The sequence below is a fragment of the Phyllobates terribilis genome, unplaced genomic scaffold, assembly GCF_046119375.1.
Source record: "Phyllobates terribilis strain yellow unplaced genomic scaffold, ASM4611937v1 Scaffold_9__5_contigs__length_417890890, whole genome shotgun sequence".
In the NCBI taxonomy this organism is placed as follows: Eukaryota; Metazoa; Chordata; class Amphibia; order Anura; family Dendrobatidae; genus Phyllobates; species Phyllobates terribilis.
Window position 1 is genome coordinate 73,070,990 of NW_027362769.1, and position 17,211 is coordinate 73,088,200.

The 17,211-nt window shown below is 39.2% G+C and overlaps 1 protein-coding gene across 1 annotated transcript in view; it reads left to right on the plus strand.

Annotated features, from left to right (window-relative positions):
- Window positions 1–17,211, plus strand: part of CPS1 (carbamoyl-phosphate synthase 1) — a 98,908-nt gene that overhangs the window by 40,509 nt on the left and 41,188 nt on the right. Inside the window, exons 22-24 of the mRNA XM_073646611.1 lie at window positions 4,867–5,008; window positions 12,436–12,501; window positions 12,940–13,003. Of these exons, the coding sequence (XP_073502712.1) occupies window positions 4,867–5,008; window positions 12,436–12,501; window positions 12,940–13,003 (272 nt within the window). The remainder of the gene's footprint in view (window positions 1–4,866; window positions 5,009–12,435; window positions 12,502–12,939; window positions 13,004–17,211) is intronic.

Genomic DNA, 17,211 nt, shown 5'->3' on the forward strand with positions numbered 1-17,211 from the left:
TATTCAACCTATGTTACTATGTTACTATAATGTCCCAATACACATATAGTTTTTCAACAATTAAAGGGTATATATTTGGTTAAGTCTCAGCAGTCTTGGTTAAGTCTTGGTTAAGTACTGCTCTACAGTAAATGAGAAGTCTTTTGTGTTCCAAAATATTTTTTAGTGTCCCAACGTGTTTCGGCACTGGACCGGCACCTTTCTTAGGGAAAAAAAACAAGTAGTAGCTAATAGTTGACATACATATTAAATATTGTAGCTGTCAACAGAAAGCTTTTGTGGCTGACAGCCGTCTCTTTCCGTTCCTTCCTACACGTGCACACTCGGCTCAGCTGAGCATGCATGCGCTTGTATGGGGAAAAGAGATTAAGCCAATGGTGAGAGCAGGATTAGACGTCTCAATTCAAAGTTCTTGATCTGTCTCGCCCCTGGCCTCATCTTTTGGGAGACAGTTGGGAGGCCTCCATATATATCAGATGGTCTGCCTGTCGTTGCGAATCATATGGGGATCCTAACACAATAATTTAACTATTTCTTTAGTTAGGATTACAACCACAATGTAGATTGAAGCAACTTGGTACCAATTTGAATACAAAGTCTAGTTCTGTGAAAAACAAAAAGAAAAGATACCAAACTGCAGCCCTGTAATACAGAATAGTTTCCCAGTAAATTAAGAAATTGCAAATTATACAGTTTTTTTGATAGTCCCCAAGTTACGGATCTTGATACATTGTGGTTGGGCACTATACTCAAACTTCACTGCAGTGTAAGATTGGAGTGACGAGAACATTGCAATTTCGGATACAGGATGATACCCATAACCACTTTCTGTGTAGTGCATTGTCTTTTATTATATAAAGTCAGAAATCCAATACAGCAGCTTGTACATTGTTCTCTCTTTATGTCCTTCTAGCTCTGCATTTTTCTCTTCTTCCTCCATTTAAGGTGATGATAATTTGTTCATAAATCTGAGGGTGTCTTTTAGTGTCCATATAAAAGCAGAGGAATAGATAGCAGTAAATCTGGACGCCTGGCTGTATAATATTCTTAGCGGTTTGCCGACTCACTTTGACCTTTCTCAGTTTACGAGGTCTTGTTGAGCTTCTCTTGTTGCTTTTGCAATGATCATGAGTTCTATCTTGACTGGTCGCTTCAGTTTTCCTTAGACCACAAGGGGGCAGTACAGACTCAGATAACTAAACAAATGAAAAATATGTATTTGAAGAGTGAAATAAAGAGTCGGACTTTATTGTGTATATGGTAATCAATTACATGGTTGACTACAATTATTTAAGAATTTCTCTCCCATATATTCTTCTGTACAGTAGAATTGTCAACAGATTATTTACAGTAAAAAGAATATTTAAAACATAATATCAGTGTCCTTTCTCACTTAGCTGTTTTATTATACTATTCATAAAGGCCATCAATAAACCTTGGAGTTTAAAATCAGAGTATGCTTGAAGGCCTCAGAAGTTGCTAAGCCTAAAAATGTGTAGATAAGTAAGAAATTTCAGTTGTTGAGGCAATACAAGACCAAGAAAGAAACATGATCAAGAAATGAGTTCTGGTGTCACATATAATGATATTTAATAGCTTAAAATCTCTATAGTTTGCAAGAAATAATTCACAAAACAGCGAGTCTGAGAGTAAAATTGCTTTGTTAGTGTGAGTAGTCCTCTTGACAGTCTTATGTAAGTAGGTGCTCCCCATGAGGATTGATAGGAAAGAGAAATTCAACATGCTTGATTATCTGTGCCTGCAAACAATTGTTTGGACGAAATGTATTTTATGTATATGATCAGTTTTGGAATTTGAAAAAAATAACCTTTAATATGTCTCTTGATTTCTACTAATTGGGATCAAAATCTTTATTCAACAGTAGACAGTAAGAGTCTAGAACTTAGATTTAATAAAGTCAATGTTCAGTTACATACAATACTTGGGAAGATGCTGGCGCTGCACTTTTCTTGAGGGTTAATGGAGAGAATAGAAAAAGAAAATGCAGATACAGCTGACCGACATATACTTCTGTATGGATATAACGCTCCCTTTAGATGAGTAGGTTGATCTTTAGCTTTATAAACTGATTGTTTTAAAGAGTAACTAAACTTTTTTTGTTCTTTATTTATCCTTTAGGCAATGCAAATTTATGAATATTTATAATTTACTTCATTACCTTATTTTGCTTCCTTCTCTCCTAAACTCCATGTTTTTTCACATGCCCCGTTCATGCTTCTTCAAAAGCAGCTTTTATCTGCTGCTCAGCCAAGATCTGTACTCTGAATTCTTGTTTTTTGATTACTCAGACAGGGGGTTTCCCCTATTTCACTCTCCAACTTAGTGTTTGTAAACACAATAAGGATCTTTGCTGAGAAGCAGTTGAAAGCAGCTTCTAAAGGCTCTGTGTAACAATACTGAATTAATATAGACAGCTTTGAGTTAATACCTGGGTATCCCTTGTTCAGGCTCCTCATCTATTTACCAGTGCATAGAGTGACTTCAAAGAATTTATTTTTCTTGCCATGGAGGATTCTGGACGCTCATGCCTTAAGTTACATTGACAAACCTTTGATTTTAATGTCAAATATTTAAAGCTTAAAGGGGTTTCTGGCCTTAGGGTACAAGTCTGCATTTACTCTATGTGACTGCAGACTTGTGAATCCTCACATCGTGCTCGCTGTGTGCTGTGAGGATTCTGGAGTGTTGGCTCCGGGAGCGGGCGGTCTTGTGACTGCAAGTATGCGATTGTATCAATCAACACAGTTCTGAATCTCAATACATAGTTCAGAAACAAAGAAGAGGAATGAAAGTAAGCATAAAAAATCGAATATTTAATAATAGAATTGAAAACATATGATAATTAATAAAACGCAGGGAACCATTTAACCCATCCACATATAGACTTCACAAAAAGCACAATTTAAAGAGCTATGGCTCCAGTTGTCAACAGACCTTGAACACCCACTTATCACATACATATTCTCAGTACAGCTTTAACCTTCTGTCAAAATTGAAAGTATTTAAAGTCTAAAAGAAAAGACTTCGATAAAAACACATAGTAAAGGGTCTAAGCCAACCTATGTACCCCGGGGAGGGCAGAAATAAAGTGCATAGTGCAAGAAATGGCCAAGAAAAGCCCACAGGTGCAGGTCAGCTCCCTAACCATAGTAATTCTTTCCTATCAAAGCAGTGGAGTAGTAAAAACGCTGATCTAAATAAAGTGCATAGTGCACATGGACAGAGTTCAAAGGTATTAAGGAAACAGCACAGTGGCAAAGACTGGTGGTTCTTCCTATATGCTGGCAAGTCTATATGCGTGCGGACCCCCCTGCATGCATACAGACTTGCCAGCATATAGTAAGTACAAGTATATAGTAAGTAGTCAGAATGTGACCGCATATATGCAAATCACATATGTGTGATGTGAGGATTCACAAGTCTGCAGTCACATAGAGTGACTTCAGACTTGTACACTGAGGCAGGACAATTCCTTTAATTCTACTCTGCAGTGGTGTTGCAGGGAAGTTAAAGGTTGCTGGCTTTTTCCCTATCAGATTACAGCTGATTGCCAGGTGTACTATAAGAAGGACCCCCCGTGGTTAGGCTACAATTGAAGCTACCTTCTAACCATCAAGGACTGTCCAAACCTTTTTAAATGAAAAACATACTTAGAATATTATTTCCAAAATATTCATCGATTTTCAAGAAAAAAACATGAGCCTCAAAATATGAATCCTTTGTCGATTTTGAGAGATATTTCCATCTCAGACATTTATGGCATTTATGGCATGTCCTTTAGGATATGCTACAAGTGTCATATAGATGCCGGTCAGTCACTCCTCTGGAACCCACCTGAAAATGGGGTTCCACCTTATTTCGTGGGAATTTTTAAGTGAACAAATGTGTGTCTTTCATCATACATTTCTATTGGAGCTTCAAAAATATAAAACTCCAGGATATTATGTTGAAGAATTAAACTTTGAGTTTTTGTCGATCTATCCCAGCCATTTTTCACACCTACTTATATAGACGTATTCTTCACAAAGACTTTCTTCTTTGAAAAATGAACAATTAATAATATTGATCAAATCAGGACCTTTGTTATATGAGGATGATCTCTGATCTAAAGTTTCCCATTGATAAGACAGCCGTTTACATGAGCCATAATTGTGTACTGTAAACCCAGTCTACACACGTTCTGCAATATCAAAGATTGTTTCTCGTACCATGCAGAGAAGTATCTGCATAAGATGTATAATTGATACGTTTCTTAGCATTTAAGGCTGGGCATAAAATGTCTTCAGTGTTTGTTTAAAGCTGAAAAAAAGTCACAGTTGGATGTCGCCAGGCGTACATTGTGCCATGGCCTGTGTACCCTTTTTGGATGATTAGCCATGTCACAAATCCCGGCAATGAAAAGGACAAGGAGGCGTGAGGGACACTGAATTGTGTCTGGGTGATTGGGATGCGTCAAGCATTCGTCCAGTGCCTCCTTCCGTTCCCTCTGCTCCTTCTGACAGGTGAAAACGTACTCATTAAGAGGAATTTTATTCATCCGCCTTTTATCATGTATTATTGAACACGGCATGTGAGGAGTGCAGGAACTTTCAAAGAAGAGCAGGATGAAATCTTAAGCAAACATCAAGCATGCTTGAAATATATGAATAAAAGCTGTCTCGCTTTATAAAACAGTAAAAATACCCCTTATATATAAGATATCAAATTCAATGTAATAATATCAAATATACTTCAGTATCTATAAATAATCCTTCATAATCTAGAGAGTGTTAAGGACATTGTGGGGTGAATTGTGGTTGATCTCATGTAATTTAGTCTAAAGATTTGATTTATCTTTTACTTTAGTGAATCTTTACCAGAAGAGACTTTACGTCGTGCCAAGCAAATTGGGTTCTCTGACCGCTACATTGGGAAGTGTCTAGGGCTGAATGAAGCGCAAACTAGAGAGTTTAGGATAAACAAGAACGTCAAGCCTTGGGTCAAGCAGGTACGTAGACTTTCCGCAACAAACTGTAGTTGTGAAATGGTCAGGGATTGGTCGCTTTAAGTAAATGAGGCAGTTAAAGGGATATTCCAATCTTTTCAATTGGTCATGTCATGTCATGGCAGTCATTGAGACATTTCTGCAATTATCTTCTTGTTTAAATTCTCTTCCATTTTCCCAATGTCTCCCCTTTTCTATTTTATTGTGTACAGCTCGTTGACAAGGGGACCGACCACTTCTCCAAGGCAGCAGGAAAACCCCTCAATAACAAGCTGTAAAAAAAATAAAATAAAAAATGTAAGATATTGGAAAACTACGAGGAATTTGAACAAGAAATACATTTCAGTTCATTTTTAGTGAGGTTGGTCGAGATTTCCGAATAATGACTTCCTCTCTCTAGCTCCATCAACTTCCAAATAATGGCGATTGGGCATACGGAACAGCCCAGGAGCAGTTCTACAGTGCTACCCACTTACCCCTTTATTCCCATAAGCTACTATGGATCAGGGATTTTACAGATCAGGTCAGCAGCACAACAATGCTATAGGCCAGAGCAGTCGCTAAAGGAGGAGTACCTTCCAACAACGCAACCAGGAAGGCAGCTGCCAGGAGAGCGGCAGAAGATCAGAAGAACATTTCTATGCAGTTAATTTCTCTCTTTTCCATTAGGTCTATGACATCACATGATTAAAAACTGACTAGCTGAATCCTTCTAAGCTCTATGAAGAAACAGGAGGTCTCTTTTCCATGAATGAGTCATCACTGCAAAAGTCTCTGGCAGGAGGGAAGAGGAGCAGTTGGGTCAGAAGATGAAGAGGGGAATAATTTCTGCAGGGAAAAGAGACTTTCTGTTTCTACATAAAGCAGAGCAAAAGAGAAGAATTTTATTGGGTAGAAAGGCAAAATGAGCAATTGTAAGTACTCAGTGCTATATAATATGATGATTGCAATATATTAAGAGGATACGAACTTTGGTGGGAGGAGTGCTTCTTTAAAAAAAATGTCTGGCCACCTGGGGACATATTCTCAGGCCTTTCCTCATCTTTTATACTTTACAGTAGGATATGTTGGTTGGGGCAAAGCCATAGTGGGTGCAGGGATTACAGTCACATTCGTGCTCTGGAGACTAGGTTGCCTAAAAATTCCTTTTGTACCATTTGAGAAGAGGAACTTTATTAAAGATCCGATAGTTGGAGGGCTTGTTGAAGATTTTTCATTGTGGCCCACAAGCTTAATTTTACTCCATTGCATAGGTACTAGTGATGAGCGAGCATGTTCGTTACTCGAGATTTACGAGCATGCTCGGCTGTTTTCCGAGTATCTTCAGCGTGCTCGGGTGTTGTATTTTAGTCACTCAGTGCTCATGATTTGCGACTGTTTGACAGCTTTAATACATGTGAGGAATGCCTGTTTCTTAGGCATTCCTCACATGTATTAAAGCTGTCAAATAGTCGCAAATCATGAGCATGGAGTGACTAAAACATAACACCCGAGCACGCTGACGATACTCGGCAAGCACCCGAGCTTGCTCGCCGAAAGGGTTAACAGAATATGCTCGCTCATCACTAATAGGTACATGATAGAGTAAGGTCATGGCATGGCTAAGAGGCCCATGGAGAGGAGGGTATATGCAGATCAACCAGAAGTAACAGTACCAGTAGAGGGGACCAAAAATTGTCAGCTAGTCTAGAAGGAGTTACCTTTTTCCATTTTTGCCCCTTTATATTTGCATTGCGAGAAGATTTGACACTAGTAGTAATGACACTTTGGAAATGTTTAAAATTTACAACAATTGCAACAAAATTGAAGAGATAGTACAGAAAACAGAAGCAAACTATTATTCACCAAAGTGTACTGCATTAATCAATTACACAAACGTATTATGGTTGCATCGAGCATCAAGGGTCCAAAGGCAAGGCCAAGGGTGATGTGCCCTGAAGGACATTGAAGGCGTCACTAAAAACAATAACAAATAGCTTACATTTACAACCCTGTGAAGACAGATTACATTAACACAATATTTACACACTGGAATTGAATAGGAAAAATTGGACGTGGACAAGAATTTCAATGATCTCCATGCCCATATTAAAATGCAAGGGAGGAAGATTTCAGCATGAAACAAGAACCATGGCACCGCAGTCATACTTTGAAGCTACTGGTTGTCACATCAAGAAAAAAAACAGAGATTTCTTATACATTATTTTTTAATCATTCTGAACCTGTCAATACAGCATCTTGACAGTAGTAAAACAGGAGGCTTCAGAAACTCCACAATTACTCTGTAAGAACAGCCCTGTCCTTTATTTTCCTTTATTCTACAAATATTAACATTCCTCCAATATCTACAGGATATGAAATTCAAGGGATCTTTTTTTTTTTTGTAACAATTTATCGATCAAAATCCACCAAAGCCAAAAAAAGAGCAGTTTAAAAATGAGAAAATTCAATCTCTACATTTTTTGAATAGATTTTAGGACATATTACAATGGGGTTTATACACTGGGCTTCCATTGTATCTCAGCTTGTATTTTATGTATCCTCCAGTGGTTTTCCAGACAGTTTGGACTTATTATGTGAATGTTTTGTGAAGAAATGTAATTCAAGGATCATTTATCAGTTGCTGTTGTACAAATGCAATATTTAAAAACTTCATGTACCATCTAAATACAATGACAACACTTCGCTTTAACCCCTTCATGACATATGATGTACATGGTACATCAAATGCCGACTCTCTGCCTTTATTTTGGACTTGCAAGCCAAGCCCACATCTTTGGCGGCAGATGATGGCTGTAATAATCAGCCATCATCTGCCTGTAACAGCTGCAGGTGGATCAGAGCTCCGTTTGTGGCTGTTACCCTGTCAAATGCTGTTGGCATTTACAGCACGCCGGCAGGGGGGAGTGCTGTTCTATGTGCCATGGGTCTGCTGACGACCCCTGCACTTGTTATGAGGATACTCCTGTGAAAGCCAGCCCGTCGCTGGCGTTCATAGGAGACCATGATTTTTGCTAAGCATAGCAATACTATGGTATTGCTTTGTATAACAGAAGCAATCAGATGAACACAGGTTCAAGTGCCCTACTGGGACTAACAAATACAGTAAAAAGATTAAAAAAAAGTTTTAAAAAATGAAAAAAAAATATAAAACTTCAAATAAACCTCCTTTTCCCCCATTAAAATTAAGAAATATTTTTAAAAAAAATAAAGAAATACACAAATTTGGAATCGCTGCATTTGTAAAAGTCTGTTCTATCAAAATCCAAACTAAATTAATTCGAATGGTAAACGGCGCAACGAGAAAAAAAAATCAAAATCCAGAATTGCAGGTTTTTTTGGCCACAAAAAATGTAATAAGAGGAAATCAAAACATAGTATCAACCCCAAAATTATATCATTAAAAACATTGGCTCTGTGCACCAAAACACGCCCTCACATAGTTCCATCCATTGCTGGAAATTTGAAAATGTTACGGCTCCCAGAAAAATGGCGTCACAAGGAAATTTGTTTTTTACAAATTTCAGAATTTTTTTTCACCACATTTCTTTAAAATATATTTTTGAACGTGTTTTGTGATCTATATAGAGGTCATTGTTCAGGAAGGGGGAGGAGGTGTGCTGAGCTGAACAGTGTGATCTTGTTTTATCTAAATTTAGGTGTTATCTGTCATTGTCATCCTACCTGTGATGATAATATGACTACTGGAAAGTGATCTTAACAGCACACAAAATGTCAAACCATTATGCGGCTCAGTGATCAGAGCGAAAACTACAATGTTTTTGGATATTTTTAAACATATAAGATGACGTGGGAAATTAAAATATGAAAATCACCAAACATTCTTAAAAAAATATATTTAGGGCTCTGATCAAATGCCTATGCGGACATTCCATTTTAGGAACAGACAAATGGATTAATTGATCTGTTGCATCAGTTATCATTTAATTATAATTTAATTTATTAAGTTGTTAATTTTATTATCAATTTAGTGGCCATTTTTTAGAATGGAAAAAAGTTCTGCATGCAGAACTTTCTCTTCCATTCTTAAAGGGAACCTGTCACCAGTTTTTTCATGTACCAATACGACTACCTTCTTCGGTGCCTTTGCTACATTCCAGAAAGTTGTATATTATGTCCTGACTCCTCTGTATATCGCCCAACAAAAACTTTTGAAGTGCTTCAGCGAGGTATGCAAATCTGGACAGTCAAGTCCAATGGGCGTCATTTGCAGCGCACAAGTTCCTCCTCCCCCCTGCTAAATGCTGTCCTCCTGCTGTGATTGACATGGATAATGTGTCTTGCATCAACCACATAGCCGAACAAAATCTCGAGTCTGTGCAGGGACATTGGCGGCTCGTGCAGGCGCACTTTGCTCAGCTCTGCTGCCTTCAGAGCCCAAAACCTAACTGCACATGCGCCGGCACACATCGTTCCGGCTCCTGCTTACCGGAGCCATCTCGCCCATATTGTTTTGTTCCCTGCAGCTGGAATTGAGTTTAATTCCGGTGACAGGGAACAAAACAATATGGGCGAAATGGTTCAGGTACGCAGATCTACACTGCTTCATAATAACATTGGTCCGAGTGCAATCCCTTTTTTTTCTCTCATTGCACTAAAGGTAAGAATATGCAGAGTTTTTTTTCCTCCTTGAACGTGATGCTTTTTTGAACTTTGTAAATCTATAAAAGTCTTCCTGCTAGAATCCTCTTCCTGTCTGAGCCAACTGGATCTTTTTAAACCAAAGCACGAATGGAAAATTCTGATTGGTTTAGATGATATTGCTATTAAAATCTTGATATTTTTATATCATCTGACAGATTAACCTGCTTTTTGTCAGGCAATTTCATTTTCCATTTTCATCATTTCTTATTTCACCCACAAAGCAATTTCGACGCTGCTCTTCGAGAGCTCCTATTGAAACTGTGGCGTTCCGCTGAAGTGGCAATTAAACAGTATATAAAAACCTGTAATCACGAAACATCAGGAGCTGACCTGGTTTAAACGTGCAGCATCTGGCTCTAAAAAACTAGCCTCGCAGCCATCTCCCGAGGTGCTAACATTGTTTTATGGGCTAATACTTTATTTTAAGTGCCCCATCATTACCAAAGTAATTCTGCATTCATGGCATGCTCCTCTGTTTTAATGAAGTTACTTGGTATGCGCCGTTGTAGCACGGATGCATTTGTACGCTTGATCCTGTCATTTGCCATGAGGTAATAGAATCCTGGTTTGAGCTAATTAATGCGGCACTCTTTCATTGCTGGATGGTTAGCCACAGACAAGGTTGTGTAGTCTATGATCAATCACAGAGCCTACAGTATATTATATCACTGGAATAGCTGAGCCATGCATATTAATAAACTATAAGATTTATTTTAATGAGACACTATTATCGTCATTATTGTTAATAACTCGTTATTTATATAGCACTAACATATTCTGGCCTTTTTAATCCAGCATTAAAAAAAGTGACTATTCTATAATTGGACTGGATGAACATATAAATTACAGCCTCATATTGTTATATAAACTGCAAAGTGTTTCTATAAAAATCATTGCGAATGTTCTGTGATATTATTGTGTCCTCGACACCATATATCCATGTTGTAAAGGCATTTTATGCCGGCAACATCTCTGCTATTTCTTATTAAATATGCACAATAAAATAGAATTTGTGTTCAATGCTTTTTGTAGATTGTAGACGTGGCACCAAGAGAAGTTTTACAGAAATGTCTCATATAGTTTTGTAGCCATATGGCATTCAGTTGCATTTTTACACAGGCTGATATTCGGGAACACCCATTCACGGATTCTCAGGCCGTCTATAAACTATAGCTCCAATATTCAATTGTCACTTTTCCTCACTGATTCTCTGCCCGTCTATAAACTATAGCCCCGATTCATCAATTGTAACTTTTCCTTTTTTTGTCTTGTGGTATGAAATGACATTTTTTTTTTGCACCAAATTCTTCAAAATGACGAATGAGGTGTATCAGTTTTGCGCAAAGTCAAAAAATGGTCTTTATTTCTTTGTCATTAATTTTTTATGGGAAAAAATTTGCACAAAACTATCTGGCATACATAAAATCACTGCAGGGGCGGAGTGGGGTGGGAGTGGAGTGGAGTGGGGTGATGCATGAGTATATTTGGACCAAATTTTGTGACTTTGTAAAATCTAGCAAATGATGAATTAGGGAATGTGCACACGGTGAGGAGCCGCTGCGGGTTTGACACTGCGTGTTTATGCAGCATCAAATCCGCAGTGGCCAGGTGTTACAGCATAGTAGATGGATTTCTAGAAATCCCATGTTCACTATGTGTCTCTGTGCACCCGCGGAAAATGACATGCGGCGTGTCTTTCCAGACCGCAGCATGTCAATTTCTCTTGCGGGTCCACATGTGGACTTTCCCCATGAATTAACATCTATGAGAAAAGTCTGCAGGAAAAAAAATAAAAAATAAAATGGCGCCGCTCAATTGCATAATAAGCCGAAGCTGTGCTGCTATTCCGCAGTGTTGTGGCCGCTGGCGGCTCCTGACCGTCTGCACATACCCTTAGGATACCGGTATAATTATAGCTGATATCATAAAGACTCTAACATGGGAAGCATGACTAAGACCATAAGGGAATAATTTTATTGAAAAATAGATAAAAACATATAAAAAATAAAGAAAACATATACAAAATGCAGTATAAGGAATCCATACAAGGTTAAGAACCAGACTAAAGGAAAAATTGGCAGGACAGGCCCAAGGAATGGCACAATGCAGATGGGCATGCATGAAAGAATGATGAGTATGTATAAATAAAAAGAAAGTGCAATAGTCAAATGTGGCACCACTGTATATAAAATTGTACATTATTATTTTTACTGGTATCATTCACCTTTGACTATTGCACCTTCTTTTAATTTATACTTCATTCATTTACTCACCATTTCTTCATGCATGCCCATCTGCATTGTGCCATTGGGGCCTCTAATATCCTGCACATTTTTCCCTTTGTCTGGTTCTTGACCTTATATGAATTCCTTGTACTGTATTTTTAGATGTTTTTATCAATAGTTGTTCACTTTTGCATTTATGTACAGTCTTAGCCTCTCATATTAGGGTCTAAATGATGAACTAGGCAAAAATATCTGGAAATCCTAAACTACACCCACAATGATGAGCTAAAAAAACAGATTTCAAAAAAGGTGCAAATGGAAAGATGAATATGGTGCAAACAAAAGTGGCGCATGACACTAAACACTCATCAAATGTAATCAATCGAGCCCAATATTTGTCTTTTTTTTTTTTTAATACTATCATTCTTTGGATGTGGTAGTTGCTTCCATTTTTAACATCATTGTCCCTGTGTAAACCGGAGAATATTAAAGTCTAATCTTTCAGGATTAATTGAAGTTGTATCTTTTTTTATTCTACAGATCGATACATTGGCTGCTGAATACCCTGCAATAACTAACTACCTCTACCTTACCTACAATGGACAGGTACTATGGTGTTCTTATTGTACACCAAGTGAAATAGGCTTAGCTCTTATGATCTGTTCTACAAAAATACTAGTGATGCATATTAGTTCAAAGTTAGTACAAAGATAAACTTTTTTACACTCTCAATTGTAGCCAAATAGGCTAAAGCAAAAATTGCCCCAACCAGTTAGAACAATATTGGCCAATGTTATATATAGTAACCTTCTTCTAGAACTTCTTGATGGAAATATTGATGGAAAATTGTGTAAAAAAAAAAAAATTCTTCACAGAAAACTAATGGTCACATACTTTTACACAATCTTATCTATTAGAAATATGACACAATGATAAGGTTTGATGAGACATTTCCTAAGAGCTGTAGCTAGTACCCTTTAATATGACTTTTTATGATCTATATATCTTTGCTATGGTTAATGCCTTTACTGATTTCTTCCCCAGGAGCATGACATAAAGTTTGATGACCATGGAATGATGGTTCTCGGCTGTGGCCCGTATCATATAGGTACTGTCTGAGTCCCGTCATCCCCTCATGTCTATAATAAAAAGTTAATAAAAAACATAAGTAGATAAATGGGACTGAAAAAGGGACAACAGCAGACACATGTAAGATAACGCTATTATTTACTTAGATCAGGGCTGGGGATCCTTTTATTTGCCAGGGGCCATTTGGATATTTATACCTTCATTTAGGGCCGTAGAAAATTATTGTCTTGATATTTATCCTGCTATATAAACATATAATTAACTCACCCCTAATGGAGCTGCTTCTCTTTCGTGTGGCTGTGCTGTCAGGTGATATTGACGGTGCTGATTGCAACTGATTTTCCAGAATTGCGTTGGTCGGGAGCGTAGTAGACTCTTTGCGATTAATTTTGAAAAGAAGATGCTGGGGGCATATACATTACAGGATGGACTAGGGGAATATACATCATAGGAGGAGCTGGGTGCATATACATTACAGGAGGGGCTGGGTGGCATATACATCACAGGAGGGGCTGGGGGAATATACATCATAGGAGGAGCTGGGTGCATATACATTACAGGAGGGGCTGGGGGAATATACATCATAGGAGGAGCTGGGTGCATATACATTACAGGAGGGGCTGGGGGAATATACATCATAGGAGGAGCTGGGTGCATATACATTACAGGAGGGGCTGGGTGGCATATACATCACAGGAGGGGCTGGGGGAATATACATCATAGGAGGAGCTGGGTGCATATACATTACAGGAGGGGCTGGGTGGCATATACATCACAGGAGGGGCTGGGGCATATATATAACAGGGGTGGCTGGGGCATATATATAACAGGAGGGGCTGGGGCATATATATAACAGGAGGGGCTGGGGGCATACACATAACATGAAGGGCTGGCGGCATACACATCACAGGAAATGCTGGGGCATACACATCACAGGAGGGGCTGGGGGCATAAACATAACAGAAGGGGCTGGGGGTATACAGATGACAGGAAGGGCTGGCGACTTACACATCACAGGAAGGGCTGGCGGCTTACACATCACACGAAGGGCTGGGGGCATACACATCACAGGAGGGGCTGGGTGCATAAACATCACAGGAAGGGCTGGCGGCATACACATCACAGGAAGGGCTGGCGGCTTACACATCACAGGAAGGGCTGGCGGCTTACACATCACAGGAGGGGCTGGGTGCATAAACATCACAGGAAGGGCTGGCGGCATACACATCACAGGAAGGGCTGGCGGCATACACATGACAGGAAGGGCTAGGGCATACACATGACAGGAAGGGCTGGGGGCATACACATGACAGGAAGGGCTGGGGGAATACACATGACAGGAAGGGCTGGAGGCATACGCATCACAGGAGAGGCTGGGCACATATACATCACAGAAGGTGCTGGGGGCATACCCATCACAGGAGGGGCTGTGCGCATACACATGACAGGAGGGGCTGGGGGCATACAAATCACAGGAGGGGTTGGGGCTGGTCCTGGGCCATATACATTACATGAGACGTGTAAATAGAAGGAATTTTAGCACATCCATCTGTTGATAAAAAATATTTCTACTTTATTAGTGGTCCATTAAAATCCAAAGACAGGAAATAGAGCAAGAAACATTTAAAAACGTACGTGTTTCTGGCGGAAAACTGCCCTTACATACTATGACTAAGAGCAGTTTTCCACCAGAAACTAGTAGGTTTTTAAATGTTTCTTGCTCTATTTCCTGTCTTTGGATTTTAATGGACCACTAATAAAGTAGAAATATTTACGGATGGATGTGCTAAAATTCCTTCTACTTACATGTTTGTGCTGTTTCTGCCAGCTGAATATGGCGCCCTCCGTTTGATGAACATACCATGGATTGTATCATTCAATAGCGCTAGTTAGCTTATCTTCCTTTTTTTTTCCAATACATGAGATGCTGGGGCTGTCGATGTGGTCTTCATTGGTGGGACGGGAGTGCAGAACGTGCTGACTACAACCACAACGTACATCCTCATGCTGGCACTGGGCAGCAGGAGGACGTAATCCTTTATTGAATGTGCGGCAACGTTGAGTAGTGAATGCTGCGTGCTCGTGCTGCAAGGAGTAATTAAAGGGCCCGAAGCCCGAGCACTCTTGTCCCCAGGAATCTGCTCAGGGGAATGGACTGGAGGTTCCTTGCCCCTGATTTAGACTTTATTAATTGTATATTCATTACAAAAGCACAAAACTACAAAACTAAAACATTTTAAAAACATAAAAAATAATCACTTTGCATGAACATATCTATGAACACATCTAAAAAAGCAACCATTGTAATATTAGCCCCATTTACTCTGCTCAAACAAGGTCACTGTTATTATGTTTAGCTAAAAGATAATCCCATAAAGAGGTGGATCATAAGGAAAACTTGTGTTGTAAACCAATAAGGTGCCTCAATAGGATGATAAAACTCTAACCAAGTGGTAAAAATAATCACATTAATTGAAGCAAAAAATGCAAAATCTACTTGGAAATGCTTTATATTCCCCATAATAGATGCTTCTAATTAAGGATCTGCTCATGTGCAGTCAAATTCCCCAATGCCTAAGAAAGTCGTGTTGTGCTGCGGTTTTCTGCTCTGGCCAATCGGGATTCTGAGGAGGAGATTTCTGTCTATGACATCGTATGCCCTAATTTGGTATATATGGAAGAGGTTGTCCTCATAGGAAAATTCCTTTCATCTTTTGATGCCTTTGCTTTTTAAAATATGCCACTATAATACCTTAGAACAATTGAATTGAAGGATCGTCTTTAAATGTTTTTTCCTAAAAACATCATTAATCTCCTATCTGCAGTATGGGTAATAATAAATGTATGATCACTGGTGGTCCGACCACAGGCACTGTCAACAACACAAGAACGTAGGTCCCAGACTCCACAGTGTGAATGGCGGCATCTATGGGACTCATGTGATAGACAAGTAATGTGCTATACTGTCTCCATCAGTTCTGTATATGTTAAATGTAGAAGTGAGTCACACATGTGCTTTACTGCTCCATTTACACAAAGGTTTTGGGGCCCTCTCCCATCAAAGAAGCACCAAGATATATTTTTACTAGGAGAACAGCAATACGGCAGCGTATGATTCAATACTGCTAGGAAAGGTGTATATTAAAGGGATTGTCCAGGCTTGGAGTTTAAACCTGCAACTATTCTATGTGACTGCAAACTTGTGAATCCTCACAGAGCTCAGTGTGAGCGCCGTCAGAATTCTCCGGTGTTGGTGCCTGATCCGGGAGCAGGCTGGCGCATGACCACAAGTATGCAATTTGCATATATGTGGTAATATGTCGACTAGATGCCCAATACAAGTGAATTGAGTGAGGCCCAACATGTCTAGTTGGAATGTGACCAGAAGTATGCAAATCGTATATATTTTTGGTCACCTGACTGTCTACTCCCGATGCCTGCACCTGAGAATCATGGCAGCGTGGATTGTGCATTGTGAGGATTCACAAGTCTGCAGTCACATAGTGTGGGTGCAGACTTGAACACCAAGGATGGACAATCCCTTTAAATGTGATATCTATTGATATAGGTATCAAGTTCAGGGCTAGGCGGGTTCAATTCCCATCTCCATTTTGATGAAGTTGGGGTTTCCTGCACAGTTCTGTAATTTATATTGTTTCCTTTTTTCTGTGTTTTTTTTTGTAGCATGTATCAGACGTTGGCTGTATGATTTCAACCAGGTATGTTTTACTTTGAAACACTGTGGCATTTCACAGAAAAACATACTTTAATAGCCACTGGGGATCGAGTCGCATGAAAGAATAATCAGGTTGGTGGGTCTCCGGTGGCATCTCCCTACTTGCTCCCCTTGTGTAACAAGTCTCTGTCTATACAGGTATGTAGGGAGAAACCTGTAACACCAGGGGAGGAGAAGTCGGGGACCCTTCTGTATGACTATTCTCCCATACTGTTCGGTCCCCAGCAGCTTTTAAAGCATATTTCTCTCTGAAACGCTGCAGCGATTTAGAGTTGAACATACCTGGCTGAAAGCATACAGCCTGTGTCTGATACATAATGCCTGATCCACAAGCAACCTGTATCTGTAATGCCGGTGTCTGGATGCAACGCACCGATAACACAAGGCAACGACAGTCAATGATCTATATAATTCTTATTTATATGCAGTAGTAATTTTACAGTGATTTAAAGTAACTCTGAACAATTAGTGATAATAACAAGACAAATCAA